This window comes from Podarcis liolepis, assembly GCF_965112155.1.
Source record: "Podarcis liolepis genome assembly, chromosome: 4".
In the NCBI taxonomy this organism is placed as follows: domain Eukaryota; kingdom Metazoa; phylum Chordata; class Lepidosauria; order Squamata; family Lacertidae; genus Podarcis; species Podarcis liolepis.
The window spans coordinates 43791388-43808893 of NC_139558.1; the positions used below are offsets into that span (position 1 = coordinate 43791388).

General features: G+C 40.4%; 2 protein-coding genes across 3 annotated transcripts in view; one reads left to right on the plus strand and one right to left on the minus strand.

Moving 5' to 3' along the window:
- On the minus strand, positions 1–17157 carry APOO (apolipoprotein O). 2 transcript variants are annotated; one of them, XM_083502136.1, is made up of 9 exons: positions 17058–17157; positions 14274–14384; positions 13942–14061; positions 11736–11790; positions 8692–8787; positions 8120–8211; positions 5952–6059; positions 4650–4733; positions 1–311 (listed from the first exon to the last, which is right to left on the minus strand). In XM_083502136.1, the coding sequence occupies exons 1-8, from the start codon at positions 17064–17066 to the stop codon at positions 4677–4679; spliced, it is 648 nt and encodes a 215-aa protein (XP_083358262.1). In that variant the 5' UTR covers positions 17067–17157; the 3' UTR covers positions 1–311; positions 4650–4676. The 2 variants fall into 2 exon arrangements, with proteins under 2 accessions (XP_083358262.1, XP_083358261.1); XM_083502135.1 differs by lacking the exon at positions 1–311 and adding an exon at positions 3001–3386.
- LOC310706339 (uncharacterized protein CXorf58) overlaps positions 17065–17506 on the plus strand; it is a gene marked incomplete at its 5' end in the record, with an annotated part of 12805 nt that continues 12363 nt past the window's right edge. The window contains 2 exon segments of the mRNA XM_083502037.1: positions 17065–17152; positions 17155–17368. Coding sequence (XP_083358163.1) covers positions 17065–17152; positions 17155–17368 — 302 coding nt within the window.

The following is a 17506-nucleotide window of genomic DNA, read 5'->3' on the forward strand; positions in this document are numbered from 1 at the left end:
GTTACCCAAGTATTTCTTTATTGTTGTCTTGAGCTGGAATGGACAGATAATATACCACGGCATTTCACAAGAGCAGGAAATTGAGCTGCTGTGGTTATACTGTAAGAGGAAATGAGACTTGCCTCGTTAGCCTTCAAGCGTTAGCTTTAAAGAGGTGAGAAAATGCATTCTGAAATGCAGTCGGATAATTTTCTCTTACGGGATTTAAATAAGTGCAAATTCATAAAGTCAGCAGGTCCAAGTGGTAAATGTTCAATACTGCACTGCCTCAAGCTGCAAGTGAACTGTGGCTGCCCTCTCTCGTAACTTGTCTGCACACAAAAACAGGGAGAAGACCAGGAAAAACCTTTGATCCTCATTTGCTAAGTGCCATGAGCATTCCCTCTGCCTGCCCCACTCCCCCTACCACAGAAGAATTTGCAAACATGCAGCTGTCCTGGTTTAGTTAAAGGAAAACATTTCAAGGTTGGGTCTTCCATAATTTGTCTAGTGTGTGGTCATTCTGCTACTCTGTGAAATGTGCTCGACTACTATGCACACAAGCAATCCAAACAGCTGATTCTGACCTACAAAGCCTTAAACGGCTCAGGACCTCAAAGTTCATATGGACGTATCAAGACCATGAGAACACCCTTTGAGGTCCTTCTTTGTGTCCCTCTCCACAAGAGGTCTGGAGGGTGACAACACGAGAATGGGCCTTTTCTGCAGTGGCTCCCCGTTTGTGGAATGCTCTCTCCAGGGAGGTTTGGCTGGTACCTTCATTATGCACAGTTAGGTGCCAGGCGAAAACATTTCTCTTCAACCAGGCCTTTGGCTGATTAACATCCTATTCACTTTTAAATGTATTTGTGGGAGTGGGTGGGGGGGGTATTGGGGTTTTTTGTTGCTGCTCTTGTTTTTATCATGTATTTTGTGTTTTTATCTTGTATTTTTATGTTGTGAAAAGCCCTGAGGTCTACAGATGAAGGGTGGTATGCAAATTTAATAAACAAATAAATAGGCATTCTCAATGGCTACCCTAGAACTATGGAACTCCCTTCCACTAAACACTAGCATAGATAAATGCCAGAAACCTCTATCACAAAAGTGCTGTACAATTTGATCTGGCTGCCCTAAACAGTCAAGAGCCAATTGTGTTTTAGGGTGATTTTGAAAAATCTGGTTTTTACATAGGCTGAGATCTAGAGATAGATAGTATCTGCTCCACACGTGCTTCCTCCTGAAGAAGAAGAAGAAGAAGAAGAAGAGTTTGGATTTGATATCCCGCCTTTCACTCCCTTTAAGGAGTCTCAAAGCGGCTAACATTCTCCTTTCCCTTCCTCCCCCACAACAAACACTCTGTGAGGTGAGTGGGGCTGAGAGACTTCAAGGAAGTATGACTGGCCCAAGGTCACCCAACAGCTGCATGTGGAGGAGCGGAGACGCGAACCCGGTCCCCCAGATTAGGAGTCTACCGCTCTTAACCACTACACCACACTGGCTCTCCTGAACACATGTTGGTACTTTATATGCCAGCCGCAGTATCAGCTGGGTATTTTAATTTGTAGGTTTTATTATATTTATTACGTAACACAAATACACTAAATCTAATTCATTCCAAGTACCACTTGGCACCATGAGGGTAAAGGAACAGCCTAACTAACCATTAGTTATGATAGCTAAATGAATCTTCCTTGTCCAGAGCCAGTATTCCAGATGCGGGGGCAAACAAGAGGTCGTCTTAATGTCCTGCTTATTATCATCCTGGAGACATCCAGGCCTCATTTTCAGTAAGCATCTTGACAATATGACTTTCTAGATCTGAACATGCCCCAGATTTTAGCCATTACAGAACATGTCTTATGGATTTGCAAGCTTTTTTTCAAATGAACCCTTAATATGTGGATGAGGGTCTAAAGTAAAGTTCATAAAACTACATTTAAGTGCACATTTGTTACAGAAACAAGCTGAACTAATGAGGTAATTTGTTAGCAGTCAAGTGGCATGCAAACAGACACAAGAACCAGTGTCCCAATGTAAGAGAGAGAAGAGAGGGCTTTTAACAAGAAAAAAGGCTGCATTAGAAGCAGCACCAGATTACTCAGATAAGACTGAAGTCTATTGTGTAGTTTCTCCTTTTTTTCAGGCCATGACATGAGTAATGTAGGTATTCACAGAGCCGGCATACAATTGCTCTTATTAATAGGGCAGATACTATATTAATACAGGATTTCCCATGTCTCATAACCTCTTCCTGAATTGTAAAGGAAACACAACACACTCATACAGGATACCTACAATATTTGAAAAATCCCATCAAATATCAAAATGTGTTCCCATTCGGCTGGTCCAATGTTCTTGGCATGAACAGAAATCCTCAATGCTGCCTTGTGCTGTTTCATTTACATGTCTGAAATGCATTTGCAAACTTCTTGCACGTGAAACTAAAGAATGGGCAGCCTGCCAGCATGCCACCATTCAGCTAGGCTGTTTTCACTTGGAAATGATGTGATGTGGCTGCAAGCAAGAAAAAGCTCATCTATTGTGTCCAACCCTACACAAAATGTTTGCGTTCCCTTGCTCTATAGTTCTCCTTCCTGAGTGGCCGATAAGAAGTCATTAGCTATGCTATAGCTAGTTCTCACCAGCGCAGCATTCTGACCCTTACTGAGCTGTGCATTCAGGCAAGCAAAAAACCCTAAAGAAAAACAAAGAGTTCTGTTCCCATCCATCTATAGAGGGAATCTCACAGACATTCCATTATGCACTTCCCACTGACCTTCGTCATCCAGAAAAGTTTGATTTGGAGGGGGAAGGGGAAGGCGCAGAGAAGAGACAAGGCCATTGTATTTCTGAGCCTTTTGTCAAGTTTGCTAGCCTACTGCTGGGCACAACTTTAATGCTCATATGTTGTTTAGCTTCTCCACCGCCACCCGTAACACAATTAAGCTTTGTTCTGACCAAGAATGTAATTTATTCTGATTAATATATGGATGCTGATTAAATGACCAAACATAAGGGGGGAATCAGGCATTCATTTTAATTAAGCCTATAAATAGTAGCAACAGACAGAGGAGTTCTGAGACTCAACTTGCAGGACACTTCTAAGCAATTATTTAGAATTAAGTCCCATTAAGTCCAGTACTTCCTTGTAAGCAGGGCTCAGGGTTGCAGACGTAGACCGAGGTCCTGACAAAATCTATGAGTAATCTTGCTGAACTCTGACCTAAAGTCCAAAGCTGGCAAATAACAGGACTGTGTCCCTTCAGATCCAGATACGGTGCTTTCAAACAGATTGTAAGTCTTGTTCTTGTTGAGCCAAACCACAGACAAAATGTACTCATAGTCAACACAGATCCTGTTCTTTTTTTAGAAAAGTGTTGATCTCCTGCAGGCTCTCAATCCATCTGTATTCAAAAGAAGAGTTTTAAAGTTAGTTTTTGCAGTCAGTCAAGTTTGTTTCTGTTTTTGTAACCAAAAACTATTCCAAGCAGCAGAAGTGTTGTTGTAGTGTTTTTTTTCGGGGGGGGGGGGGAGATTATCCAATAATAAATTAAACAGAACTACAAGTTTTCAAAGCTTAAAAAAAAAAAAAAATCTTTAAGTTCCCCAAAATGTTTAGTCAACACTGTTTGAGATGGGATCCAAAAAGTAGCCCATAGTTTTCTTGCTGTTAGTGCATATAAAACAACTCTATATATAATATTTCACATATTATAATATACATAATATTTCACATTAGCCAGCAACCGTCCAATTTTCAAGTAATCTGATTTACCTTCTAGAAAACTCTGAAATATTTGATTATTATTTATCAAACTTATTAGTTGTTTTTCATTACAAAATCTCAATGCATTTACAACAAAAAATTAATAACATACATTAAAGTCAGCATAAACTACAATACACTAAAATCTCAAACTGATTCATATTTTTGATAAAAAGGACTAAAACATCACACCCACTGACAAAGGCCAGACATAATTAAAAACCAAAGGCCTGATGGGAAAGTATTGTTTTTTGCCTACCACCTAAAAATAAGTAATGTGACTGCCTGGAGAGAGTATACCATAAGTGGGGAGCCATTGCTGAGAAGTATTTTTCTCATGTCTGCACTCTCCGCATCTCCCTTGGAGGGAATGCATGGCAGAAGGGCTTCAAATTTATGTGCCAAGTGAGAAGTAATGGAGCTATTTTATTAGTTTTTCTTCCTCCGGCAAAGAGGGAAGAGGAACCATAGCTATAGAGGGGTGCAAGCCCATACATTACTTTCAGAAATGTATTTACTGTTTTATTCCAAACATGGGTTTCAAAGCATGATTTTCTGCCACTCAGCTATACACCTAAGCAGAGTTTGCAAACTGGTGCTTTAGAGATAAACCCCCAGCTTGATTTATATTTTACAAAGTTCTAAGCCTTTGAAAACATTTAATTGCTGTAGTTAAATATTATGCACATCACCATACCTTTGGAATGGTCAGGAGAGATAACACAAGCAATAAAAACAGCTAATAGTTTTAAAATTGCATCACTCTAGTGTTCTATTTGAGTAAATTATGTATTTGGAGCCAGAAGAATTTAAAAAACAAACTTAACAACTAATCCAGTTTTACTTTTAGGGCTATTCTTATTTTTCTCATGGGAACCATGGAATAGTTAGTGCACCTTACCTGTTCATTGAGAAGCCATAGACAATTCTATTTTATTGCTTTTTCTTCTTGTACTTTTGCTGTTTTGTCGCTATCTGCATCACCCTTAAAAAGACATCACAGACTGAAGTTTTAATACTTTTTTATCAAAGCAATTTGCATCCACAAAATAAAGTATTTGATTATAAGATTCCATACTCTTTGGGCATATACCATCTCTAGAGGATGATCTAATGTTAGTTTCTCCTCAGTATGTATTTTGGGGTCCTTTACTGAAACAAACAGATTGAAGGTCATCATCACTAACAAATCCATGGATTTCAAGGGGCCTACAGCGAGTCAGATACCATCAACTGAAATTAACATGTTGAAGTAGTTTAACCAAAAGGAACAAGAGAGGAATGAGGTTAGGAAAGGACATGATGCAATTAACAGCAGAAGGATACAAGAACTTGAAAAATGTCACTGACATCTCTGAAAGGTAACTACAATTTTGACTGATGGGATGTAGAGGCTTGTAGCCTGTTTCTGCAACAAACTACTGCATAAACACGCAAACCTGAAGAATGAGCAGCATACTATGTAAAAGATTCAAATGGCATATTACACGGCATCTCCCATTAAACATAGAGCAGCAGTAGCATGCTACTTGAATCCCAAACCTATAAGAGCATGGCATTTCTAGTAGTGTGCTGCATTTCCTAATTATGAGTATATGAAAGTAACCAGTGTTAGAAACTGAGATATGAAAGCAAGGAGCTAAATGGCACTTTAAACCTAGGCTTTGGGCGCAACAATGGAATATCTAGGCATGCTTTTTTATAACAAGAATACAAAGCTGAAAATGAATGAACTGCAGCTAAAATCTTATGTTCATTTTTCACATGGTCTAGTCTTCATCTGAAGGCTGCAAAAAACAAAGCCATGCTTCCCCAGCCCACCCCCTTAATATTCTTAAAAGGGTCTCTTCTGCAGTCTTCAGAGAGTAGCTGAAAGTGGGGAGGCAGAAAAAGGTCCTCCTTTCCTTCCACTCCACAGTTTTAATCTGAAATCTTAGGCACAGCACTGCGCCCAGAGCTCAAAAACTGCTTGGGCTAATCAAAATCCCTTTCACAAAACACGCCTGGAACAATGGGAGTTTCGAACTCTAGGAACAACAGCATGGTACTTGAAACTATGGGACTAATTTGACTTATCCCTGCACTGCTCTGGTTCTCTAAAAGCATAAGGAGAATAGCACAGAAACAAAGAACACAGCAATTCAAACAAAACAGCCAAGAACAGAGATACACCTACAGCACAACAAACTCTCAAATGTCATACCTTGTCACTGGCTTTTGCAGATTTTTTCTTTTTGGGAGGATCTTTCCAGAGAGATTCTATATTTATGTAGGCTTGAAGACTCCAGTCGTACAGCTGAGAACCAGTTACCTTTCAGAAATCAGAGATTTCGTAACAACAGTCAAATTAACATCCACTTGAAACACTGTGTATTTTTATTTTTAGGGGTGTTTTTTTAAAAAAAAAAACTTTACAAACATTTATGAAGAAGTGCTAGTTTAATTACTTTTATTGTATCTAGCCATAGGCCATTACAGCAAAATATTGACCCAGCCCAATAATGGCAGGGAAGATCAATTGCTATCCATGCAGTATAGGCATAGAGCCCTCTGAACAAGGACAACATCATTTCTAGGAGATTAATCAAACTACTGTAGCATTGCAACAGCTATTCACAAGTACCAACTTTTTAAAAAAGCTGTTCTTGCAAGAAAAATGTCTTGCTAAAGATATTGGCAGATTAAGTTGGTTTATGGAAGGATATTTCCCAGTCTTCTTCTCCCCCCGCCCCAACACAGTAGCACCCCTGGCAAAGGAGAAGATTCAGGGGCATTCTTGAGCAATGTAGTAAACTTCCCAAAATAATTAAAAGTAGCTAATGAAAGAAAACGCTCCTGTACCCTGCTCCTCACAGCAACCTCACCCCACACTGTCAAGGCGGTCTTTTTAGAGGTTTCTAAGGGATGTGGTGGTACATGTGGTGGCAAACTTTACATTTATGAAGCTCCTTTATTCAATTTATTTTACTGGATCAAATCCAGTAAAATGGTAAAGGACCCCCAGACAGTTAAGTCCAGCGACTATGGGATGTGGCGCTCATCTCGCTTCAGGCTGAGGGAGCCGGTGTTTGTCCACATACAGCTTTCTGGGTCATGTGGCCAGCAGGACTAAACCGCTTCTGGCACAATGGAACACCATGACGGAAACCACACAAGCTGTATAAGAAAGCCAGCCTTACAAAATGCAGAGATTGTCTAGAAAAATACTTAAAGAAGCATATGATAACTACTAGTTATCCTTAAAGAAAGGTCAAAGATAAATCTAGAAAACATCTGCTCAAAACTTCAGCTGCAAAAAATGATATGCAAGAACCCTGATTAATCATTAACTTAAGGCTAAGCCACCAGCTTGTAAACAAACTGTGCTGTGCTCCATCTGTACTCCATGTCTTTGTACTTCAAAGCATATTACTTTCAGTACTCATTCCATATAGCATTGCTGTATGCTTCAAACACATTAAATGTGGGACTTAATTGTTTCAAATACACTTGAGAGGGATGGGTTTACACCAAGGGGTACTCAAGGGTACGCAGTACCGGCACATCTTTTGCTGTTGTTGTTAAAAAGTGTGACACTTACAGTGACAACTTCATGGTGAGCACCAGCACCTATTTTTCTAGGGGAAAAGCACTGCTTTACACAGTTAGAGAGGGCCTCAAAAACAGCTGCTTCTTCAGCTTTACTTATGATAAGGAGGATAACCTCACCATTTTGAGTGGATGAGAGTGAATTATTTCACATGAACAAGCAACCACAAGGATTCACTCTACCAAGAGACAATTTTAAGAAAAATACATACCTAGGGCTATTCTACGAATTCTAAGGCAACCCTGAGGGGAATACAAGTGTGGAAACAAGACTTTTGATCACTGATCATTCATACAGCAACACTGCAAAACCTTAAAACCTGCCTAGCTGACACAAAGACACCAGAAGAAGTAGACTACCCTATGTTGTGTCCTTCTGGCATTTTAGACTGCATGTATTAGTAATGCAGGCTTTTGTAAGAAATAAGCTGTGCTTGCCTTTAAAACAAAGTACAGTGGTACCTCGGTTTACAAACTTAATCTGTTCCGGAAGTCCGTTCTTAAACCAAAACCATTCTTAAACCGAGGCACGCTTTCCCTAATGAGGCCTCCCACTGCCAGTGCCCTTCCACCATTCAGCTTCCATTCTTAGGCCGAGGTAAAGTTCTCAAACTGGGACACTATTTCCGGTTTTGCAGAGTTTGTAAACCAAATTGTTCATAAACCAGACTGTTCTTAAACCGAGGTACCACTGTACATACAACAGCAGATGAGCATTTGCTGTTTGCAAGCCATATTTACAGCTATACAAATAGGAACTGTGTGATTTCCCACAGTACTAACCTTGGCAAGGGTAATGGCTTGCTGCGGGTAGTAGAGAGCGGCACCAATCCCCATGAAGCTTGCTGGATACACCAACCTCTTTATTTTGGAACCTGCGCCAAAGAATATACATTACTTTTCACGATGTTTGTATCCAACAAATGATGTGCTGAACAAGGTGATTCACACATTATAACACAATTTTTTCAGCCATCCTAAGCTATCCAAATGGCACAATATTTTGTTATAGGTAACTGTCCTTTTGACAGAAAGTAGATCTGGAGGACAGTGTTTAAGTAATGGGATCTGATTAGACATAATAGTTTAGTGGGATAGAATTTGTGTAGTGGGTTAGAATTTGAAGATCAGAATTGCAAAGAACATAGATATACTACCGACTAAAGAACTAAAGCCTGGCTTCCAAGCCTTTAGCAGATCCTGCCCACATAATTCCAAATTCTTCTCTACAATTATGAGGATTCAACATACTAAAAAGATACAGTTAAATCTCCATTGCACATCAATATTTATGTCAATGAAAGAGAAAATTATCACATAGAATTTGAAGAGGGGAACTGTAAATTATCACATACCTCTAGCCAGAAACAAGCCAACAATACCAGCAAAACCTATGACACCAAGCCTTGGATAAAATCCTGGAGGTGGGCTTTTGAGAAGTTCGTAGCCTTCTAAAATAAAAATCAGACCACAGCATATTACATACCATGTAGTATGTATATCTTTTCATAATTTCAATTAACTTTGAAAGTATTATTTGCACTTATATTTCCAACTACAAATAATTGGTTACAACTACAAGTAACTTTTAATATCCACTTATAACCCACTTTTCCTCCAAGGAGCTCAGGACAGCATACATAGCTTCCCCACATTTTATTCTCAAAACAATTCTATGAGGTGGGTTAGGATGAGAGGCAATGTGGGGATTTGAACCTGGCTCTGCCCAGCTTTTTAGTACCTGTCACACACCTTATCAAGCCAGATTTTATTTTGCAAAATGAATCTGAAGGTTCTGTGAATATAATCATATACACTGTTATACTTACTAAAAAAATTTAATGTACTCAATTCTAATTTGTATGAATAGGGGATGGGTGAATTTTTGGAAATGTGGCTGTGCAAGGTTGCCAAAGTCAGGGAAAACAAGACCCAGTTGCACACAGCTAAAAACAGGACTTTGTTTTAAGAATAACATCAGATTAAAGAAAAACAACATTCCTTGGGGGATGAAACTGCATGTTCCAGAACAACATTGCCAATTTGCCTAGACCCTAAAGGCACTATGATAAGGACAGAGATTATGGCCTTTGAGTCATGTAGTCAGAAAAGACCTTGAAACCCTGAAACCTAGAAGCATTCAGATGAGGATCTGAAAGATGCTGCAAGAATCTTGCAAGCTCAAAAAACATTCCAAGTTGATGTTGCAATCCAACGAGTATCTGCAATCAAGACTATGTCACACAACCAAAAGACTGAGCTAAGAGTATAAGAATTAAAAGAAAAGTTCTAAGAGTAGCCATTTGCCCAAAAGATCTCTGCGGAACCCCAGTGAGCACTATGGAGCTTCCACCTTGTCCTCTTTGTGCTGCTAGAATGGACATCTGGTTAGGCAAAGAAACAATCTCTGGGAACCATTCTTGCAGAGCAAATGGGAATGTGCTGTTTGATTGAGAGTTCTTGAGTAAATGAAATTAATACTTTCAAAAATCGGAACCAATGCCTTAGTCTCTATGCACTTCATTGGAGGTTCTTAAGCAGAGGTCGGATGGGATGCTTTAGATGAGATTCCTGCATTGCAAGGGGTTGGACAAGATGACCTCAGGGTTCCTTCCAATTCTACAATGCTATGATTCAGAAATGTACAATTATTTACCATTTACTGTTTTCTGACCCTATCTGGTATCAAACAGGATATTGCTGTATTGATACAGCAATAAGGGACGATTCCTCAGGGTGTAGCTTATCAGATTCCTTTATGTGCAGTTATTAGATTCCTTCATGTCCAGCATGAACCCTTTAAAAATACATTTGCAATAAGCATTCTATTCTGTTGTACAAAGCACAGGACTGCCTTTCTATCATCCATGGTTAGTTAGCTGCAGCCCTGGGATTGACAAGCCCCAGAATGAACTAAGCCCCAGAACAGTGGGCCAGAGTAATTTGGGGAGGGTAAAGGGAACTGGTACTCTGAAGTTAGATCAAGGTACAGTATTAAGTGATATTCTCTCTTCCATTTCTCTACATTTTTAAAAAGCAAATGTAATCTAAATGAAGAGTTTTTGAGAACTTGCTGGTCCTAATGAAAGTACTGCCCAACGGTGGATTTCGTCATTCTTTCTGTTTTTTTAAATCATTTAAACAGTTTGAGAGAGAGAAAAAGAATAGGATTCTTTTAGCTTAAGGATTTTTATTTTTTAATGACATACATGGACAGGTAGTATATGACTATACTGTTTCCAGTAGGGGCAAATGACACGGGGTGGGGGAGCTAGCAAGAAAATGGCATGGAGGGAAGGGTTAGAAACCATAGTTCCCATAGTTCATTTTTGTAAAAAGATCATTACAGACAACTCCATGTTCATGTCTAATTTGATCCTCAGTGATGTTATCTAAATAAATATCCTTTTGTTTTGCATAACCTATTCACTATTAGCTTATGGTTCAAAGTCCAAAGTGCATTATGCCCCTGAAGAGATGCATTTTGAGATCTTTTGTTTTGCACTTTCACTGAATCATTTCTTGTTTGTCCATTATTTGAAACAGCATAAGGAAGACCTTTGTTTTGTTTCTAATAGGTCTCTTATCTTCTTATAACCACATTGTTCTGAGCCTAATACGCTCCAATAAAACCAAATACATTGCAGCAAATAAATATGCAGCAATTAACTGGTGCCTCGCCTCACTGTACAGCCAAGATGGAGAAATACAATGCACATCTAGAAAGTCATGACAATAAAGAACAGAAACATTTCCTTGTTTAAACAGGAAATGCTGAAAAGACCGGGGTTCCTTTACAGAGAGAAAGAGAAGCCAAGGTTGCATATCTTCTAATGCTTCAGTATAGGTATAGGAGCATCAAAACCTATTATTTCAACATAGCCTTAACACAGAATTCAGGTATCTTGTTGCCCCCTAATGCTTCCCATCTCCCAGCCTTTCCTTGTAGCATATCAGACCCATCATTGCCATAATGTTCTTGGAGAGGAGGGAATTAAGACCTGCAGTGACAAACTACAGTAAGCTGAGAAAAGTACATTCCTGCATAACTTAGGCAAAGATTTGAAAGTTGCAGTAAAAAAGGTGGAAGCCTTTTGTGTTAATTATAATCAGCATACTGACAACAAAACAACCACTGTAATGGGCTCAGTATAACTAGGTCCTCACAGGATCTCATTATGGGTAACCTTTGGTGTGATGTGCCTATAATAAATGAGACCTTTAAGAGGGCAGAAATAAGCAGCTTACATGGCTAGCTTCCCCTTCAGCAGAATGAGGAAGCTGCTTTAGCAATGTTGAATACAGCTGCAATCATACAGATTATGTAAAACTGTTTTTATAATCTTGCTACTACTTAACCACATCTGATTTAGTTGTAGGAACTATCAATGGATCTTACCTCTGCCATATTCAGCTGCTTTTTCTACTTTGGGAATGGCTTTGTCAGAAAAACCCTAGAGATGGGAACAACAGTGATAATTGCTACTGTTTTTCATCAAAGAAGATCACGAAGCTGTTTGTAAGCACCTAGTGGCATTACAGGTATTCCAAAGCAATTTAAAATGGTTTCTATATAGATCATATCTCTATATACCATATTATACTGTGTTGTAGGCTACCAAGTAACACCAGGCTTGATATAGAATGTCTACCACACACAGGAAGGAATGTAAGCTAGTGATTCCTCACTTCTAGGTGTCTCTAAATGGTCCTGTCATTTGTACAAGGCACACTCTAATCCAAACACTTTATTTCAAGAAGGCAACCTAGAGCCTTCTTGAGTGTTACAAAATAATCTGCATGTGTGTGATTTGGGTGGGGGAGCAGACAAGTGCACTAGCTCTAGCCCCTTCCTCTATTTCTGTAACCTTACAACTCACGGAAGCTCATGTCTCACTCTACTCATCAGACTGACCTCATGAGGAGGGGGAAGAGAAGCTCTCCATTCCCATATTTGAGGCAGAAATTCTTGAATTCTGACTGAGGTAGCTTCCCTCACTTCTCACTTTTTCTGATATGGAATGAAGGAGATTTTAGGAAGTCAAAATGCTCAAATGTCCTGGCTGCTGCTTTCCGACTTCTTAGCCAAGAAAGAGATCAAATCCCGCACAAGCACTGCACAGGTCACCTCCCAGCCAGTGGTCTAGGGCGACAAGACTAGTCCCCTAAATGTTCCCCATGCACCTCCTTCCCAAAGCCTGGGAAGCTTCTGCCCAGCTTAGGGAGGAAGGCACGATGTTCATGCATGCAGCGTCAGGATGTCACAATGTCACACACATGATGTGCTGCCCCATCGCCCTTGCAAAGCTGGTGCCTCTGCCTCCAGCTGTTCCCCTACGAAAATTTTCAGAGAAATCCCAATGAAAATCCTCGTTATTATTTATTTTACATGGCTGATTATTTGTATATATTTTAAAATTTTATATATGGATGTTTTATGATGGCTTATACTTGTAATGCCTAATAAAGGTTTGACGAAGAAGAAAAATTTCACCACATGCCACTGCTCCCAGTAATACTCACAACCAGGAAGCAACATGGAAGTGGTACCAAGAATGGTGCCACAGCTGCAAATTAAACCAGAACAACCTGAACCACAAGCAAGATATTACTGGAACATGGCACGTGTCGGCTTAGTTTTTAAAGGTAGGTTAAAAAAACAGGGCTGTGCACAGCCCCATCAGCCATGACCACAATCACCGGGTCCCAAATCAGGACACTCCATCCAGAACCACCCACACCACCCTGGAACTGGCCCCAAAGTAGTTCAGGTGCAGGGCTTATGTTTATTTGGTTAAAAACAACAACACCAAAGCCTAATTAAACGTACAGCCATGAGAGGCAGAGGAAGGAAGCAGAGAACAGGGGTGTCGATTTGGTGGGGCACTGCTTTATAAGTGCCCTACAAAAGCTGCTAGCAAAGGGGCACCCTGCAGAAAGAAAACTCTGGCAGTGGGCTCCATCCTTTTCCCTGGCTTAGGCCTTGACCAAATCCTGCGCATAGCCCTGTTTAAAAAATCTGCCAGCACCACCAAATTGCAGGTGGTCTTGGGGGGCCCTAAACCAGAGGGGTGTATGGAAGCTTCGGTAACAGGACTGGGAGATTAAAATGTAAATGCACTGGCCATTAGCTTATCTGGACTACAACCTGTTTGTGGAATTCTTATACTTGCATCTCAACAATCTGAAATAATTAACAGTTAAAGCTTAGTCTCATTATGAATTTAAACTCTATAAAGTTCCTATTAACTGTACCCCTCAGCTTACAACCCAAAAACTCCATTAAGAGAACTTCCTTCAACAAAGAACAAATTGGGCATTTTCAAGCACATTCGTTACAGGAGCTAAATAACACTCAGTTTGTGTCTGAAACCAAACAAAAACTAGGTCAGATAGCTTGTCAGGCAAATCTGTATTTAGAAAATTGTAGAATTACTTCAAGACAGCATATCCTGGCAAAATGATGGTATGGGGACATCTGTATCAACAGTTAGGTATGCAAGAGAACTGGTTCTACTCATGGGAAGTTCTGGAATGAGATCTTCATGCTAGTATGAATTCATCAGTTGCCAGGACTCTCAATGACATATTACATACTGCTATACCTGAAACCAGGATGTGTATGGCTCCAAAGATTGCCGCACATAACAGATACCTTCCTCCAACTGTGTATGCGTATCTTCCACATACTTTGATTTTGGTGATGGACTAGTATAGAGTGAAAGCTGTGAACAACAGAAAACACAAAGTTACTTGCTATTGTCAAATTATTCCACAATAATAAACATTAAGTAGTACTGCATTACTTCAGGACATGAATGTGTATGCAGAATAATTGCACCCCAGAAAGAGGAACCTTCTTAATTAAGAATGGCCACATTGAAACTGGGTGCTGGCTAACCAAAAACAATTGTTTACAAAGACAACAGACTCTTACCTCATCAACTTTCAGTAAGTTCTTTTTAGATGCATCATTCTCAGGAGCAGCGGCATAAACTTGTACACCAAGGAAGCTTAAACTAGCAGGAGCAGCCATCAATTGCTTTACCTAAATATGATGAAAGCATTTATATTTTATGGGCTCAAGTGGAATTATATTGCACATCCCATACACCTAATATACATGCAGATAAAAAAGCCGGGGTGTTTATCAGAAGTGTGTAGTTAGAGAACCCTGTCCACTGTTATCAATCTACATTTTTGTCAGTATTTCTGTTTGCATTTCTTGAGGATAGCATGTCAATAACGTTTCTGTTTTCAGTTAAGCCTGAACTGGAGCACAGTGGAAGCAAATCAATATTTTCTGATAAGCTTCCATGGAAATCTAGCTTGAAAAGCTGTGCTTTCAATTCCTGACACTCAGCTGCCATCAGAAATGAAACTTGCCCATCACTTCTGTAATTGTTTATTGTTATAAATAAATATTAATTACCAAAGAAGAGAACATACTAACCTTCAGAGGTTAGGGAAATTAGCTTCTTTGGAGATAATCTGTAAATACCAATACCAACATGTTTGATACAATAAATTTAGGAATGAGGCAAGATGAAAAGAGCACACAAATTATATAAATGTCTGACGGCATAAGGACTACAAACAATCACTCTTCCAAGGATTTTAAGCCACCCATATTCAGAACAATGGTCAGGCATCACTTAAAGAGAAAGAAAAGCAGTGTGTGCAGATCCTTGTTTGTCTAGATCCTTATTTGTCTACCATAATAAATTGGGTGGGGGCAGGGGGGGAGAGAACACTTGGGAGACAGAGAAACTTTATGTGCACACTTGAGCTCCCTCATGGCATTGATGAATTTGAGTGAATACTTCAAATAGAAATCATACTATCAGTAACATGTTCTCTTAAAATAAACAGATGCCTAAAATAGAACACTTCAATCTTCATCAGGTTTTCTATGGTTGCCACCCAGTGCACTTTTATTTGGAATTAAGAATCACTGAAGTTGGGGAGGGGAAAATTTTCTGTAAACATGCATATGATTATAATGTACAACACAAAGCTCTCCAAATGCTCAGTACTGAAAATGGCCCAGAAAGTTTAATTTAAACTTTAACTGTTAATTCATAGACTATCTAGTGTGCATAGTGTTTTATCATAAGGAAGGCATTTAATAGCCTCTATTTTTACAACCATGTTCAAAACTACCATTTAATTATTTATTTTGTTCCACAAAATGTATTTACTTGATTGTACTGAAACCACAGCAGTTAAATTAGCGACGAAGATAGAATAACAAAGTCTTCAAATCCAAGAGTTCCACAAATTGGTTGGGAATATGAATTACATCAAATACAGTTAAGTGAAAAAACAGATCATGATTTTTTTGACAATTACATTGTTAATTAACATACAAAACACCTTTCTATTTCACAAAGCTTGGTCCTATAGCTCCCCCTGTAGAAAGGCAGGATGTATAACCCTAGAAAACTAGCAACTACTGTACTGTATTTTCAAACACCTGAATATAAACTGAAACATTTAAGAAACATACAAATCAACAATCAATGCTCCTCTGATGAGGGATGAATAGTTACTCCTATAACAGATCCGAAATAAGTTTCATTGTCCCTCTGTATCAGAAGCAAAACTTCACTCAGGTTTGTAGGCATTGTGAATTCTAATACAAATTACATGGCAGACCATCTTCCTTTAAAAAAAAGAAAAAACAGTTCCATATATTGTTTGCCCCTGCAGTATCCCATGCAAAACAGCAAAAGCAAAGAGGCTTGTGGCACCTTAAAAACTAACGGATTTATTATGGCATAATAAAACATCTGTGCATTACAGTTCACTTCATGATGTTACTTAATCTATTCATATGTAAACATAGGCTCAGAAGTCCTACTGAATTCTACGGGGTGATAAAGGATTCCCTGGTTGTGCTACGAACTAAGGCTGCATCCCTACAGCCACTTACTTATCTGAGAGCACGTCTCACAGAATTCAATGGTATTTACCTCTGATTTGACGTGTGCAGGATTGCACTATAAACAGCCCCTCTACAACACAAGACTACAATCCTAAACTCGCTTGGGAGTCAGCGCCATCAAAATGCATACGATTTAGTCGTTTTAAAAAGCCTGCTAGGAACTCTGCTAGGAAATGAACACCGACAGGGGAACATCATCACTGGGTTTGTTTTTTTATCGCCATATGCGTACATCCAATTGAGCCGACAGCACCAGATCGCATTTAGATTCTTTTCTAAATGGGAGGGAAGAGGGGATTTGCGCGAGGCCTGAAATACGAGTTGAACTCCGTATTGTATTGACCCAACATCGAGAGGGCTCCCTATGTGCGCGGGCGGAGGATTTGGAATTAGAAGAGCAGTTCACTCTCCGGTCCGCCTTGCTCTCCCCCCGCCCCGCGGAGCCCAAACGGCCACACAAAAGACAAAACTGAAGAGGGCGGGGCTGCTAACCCCAGCGCGTGCAAACCTCCGTCTACACTCCCTTTTTTAAAAAACCGCCGCGATTGATCGGCATGTTTCCATGGCAACCGCGCGGTAATACGAGCGCGGCGCCGACCGTAACGGCGCAAGGGCGCGCGCGCGCGCGCGCACACACACACACACACACACACAGTTCGAAAGTCGCGCGCGGCGAAACAGAGCCGGGGCTGGGTGCGGAGGAAGAGAAAGAAAACTAATCACAGTGATTTCGTTCAATTCTCTCCTCAAGAACTACAGGTGAAACTTTCTCACCTTGAACATGCCGAGGACAGCGCCGCTGCTGGAGTGCGGCGCGACGGCAATGACGCACAAACCACGCGCCGCGGACGGACGCCAGAGCGGCACCAGCCCGATACGAGGGAAGGGGGAGGAGAGACGTCGCGCGCGATTGGTGGGCGGTGCCCAACTTGGCTTCCGGTCGCGTTGTGCGTCCCTGTTGCTAGGCGACCGGCTAAAGGAGTTCGACTGCGGTGCCTGCGGGCTCTTGAGTCGAGGATGGCCACGATATGGAGCAGGAGCTCTCACCTGGCAGGATCCAAGAATGACAGCAGAGTAAAGCGGAGGTAAGGGCGTCGGATAAGCTGGGAGCCTGGCTCTGGGCTGAAAGTGAGCTATGCTTTTCCAATTCTACCGTGAATTTGTTAAGGACAGAGCAGGAGGAGGTGGCCGTGTGGGTTGGCACCTTTTCGCGTGGGGGCTTT

Bases quoted from the DNA above. Each gene is read 5' to 3' on its own strand.
- APOO (XM_083502136.1), bottom strand. The intron at 11,791-13,941 runs GTATAGCAGTAT...TCCCATCTCTAG, and splicing joins CATACACATCCTGGTTTCAG to GGTTTTTCTGACAAAGCCAT. The intron at 8,212-8,691 runs GTATGTGATAAT...TCTTTGGCGCAG, and splicing joins TGGCTTGTTTCTGGCTAGAG to GTTCCAAAATAAAGAGGTTG.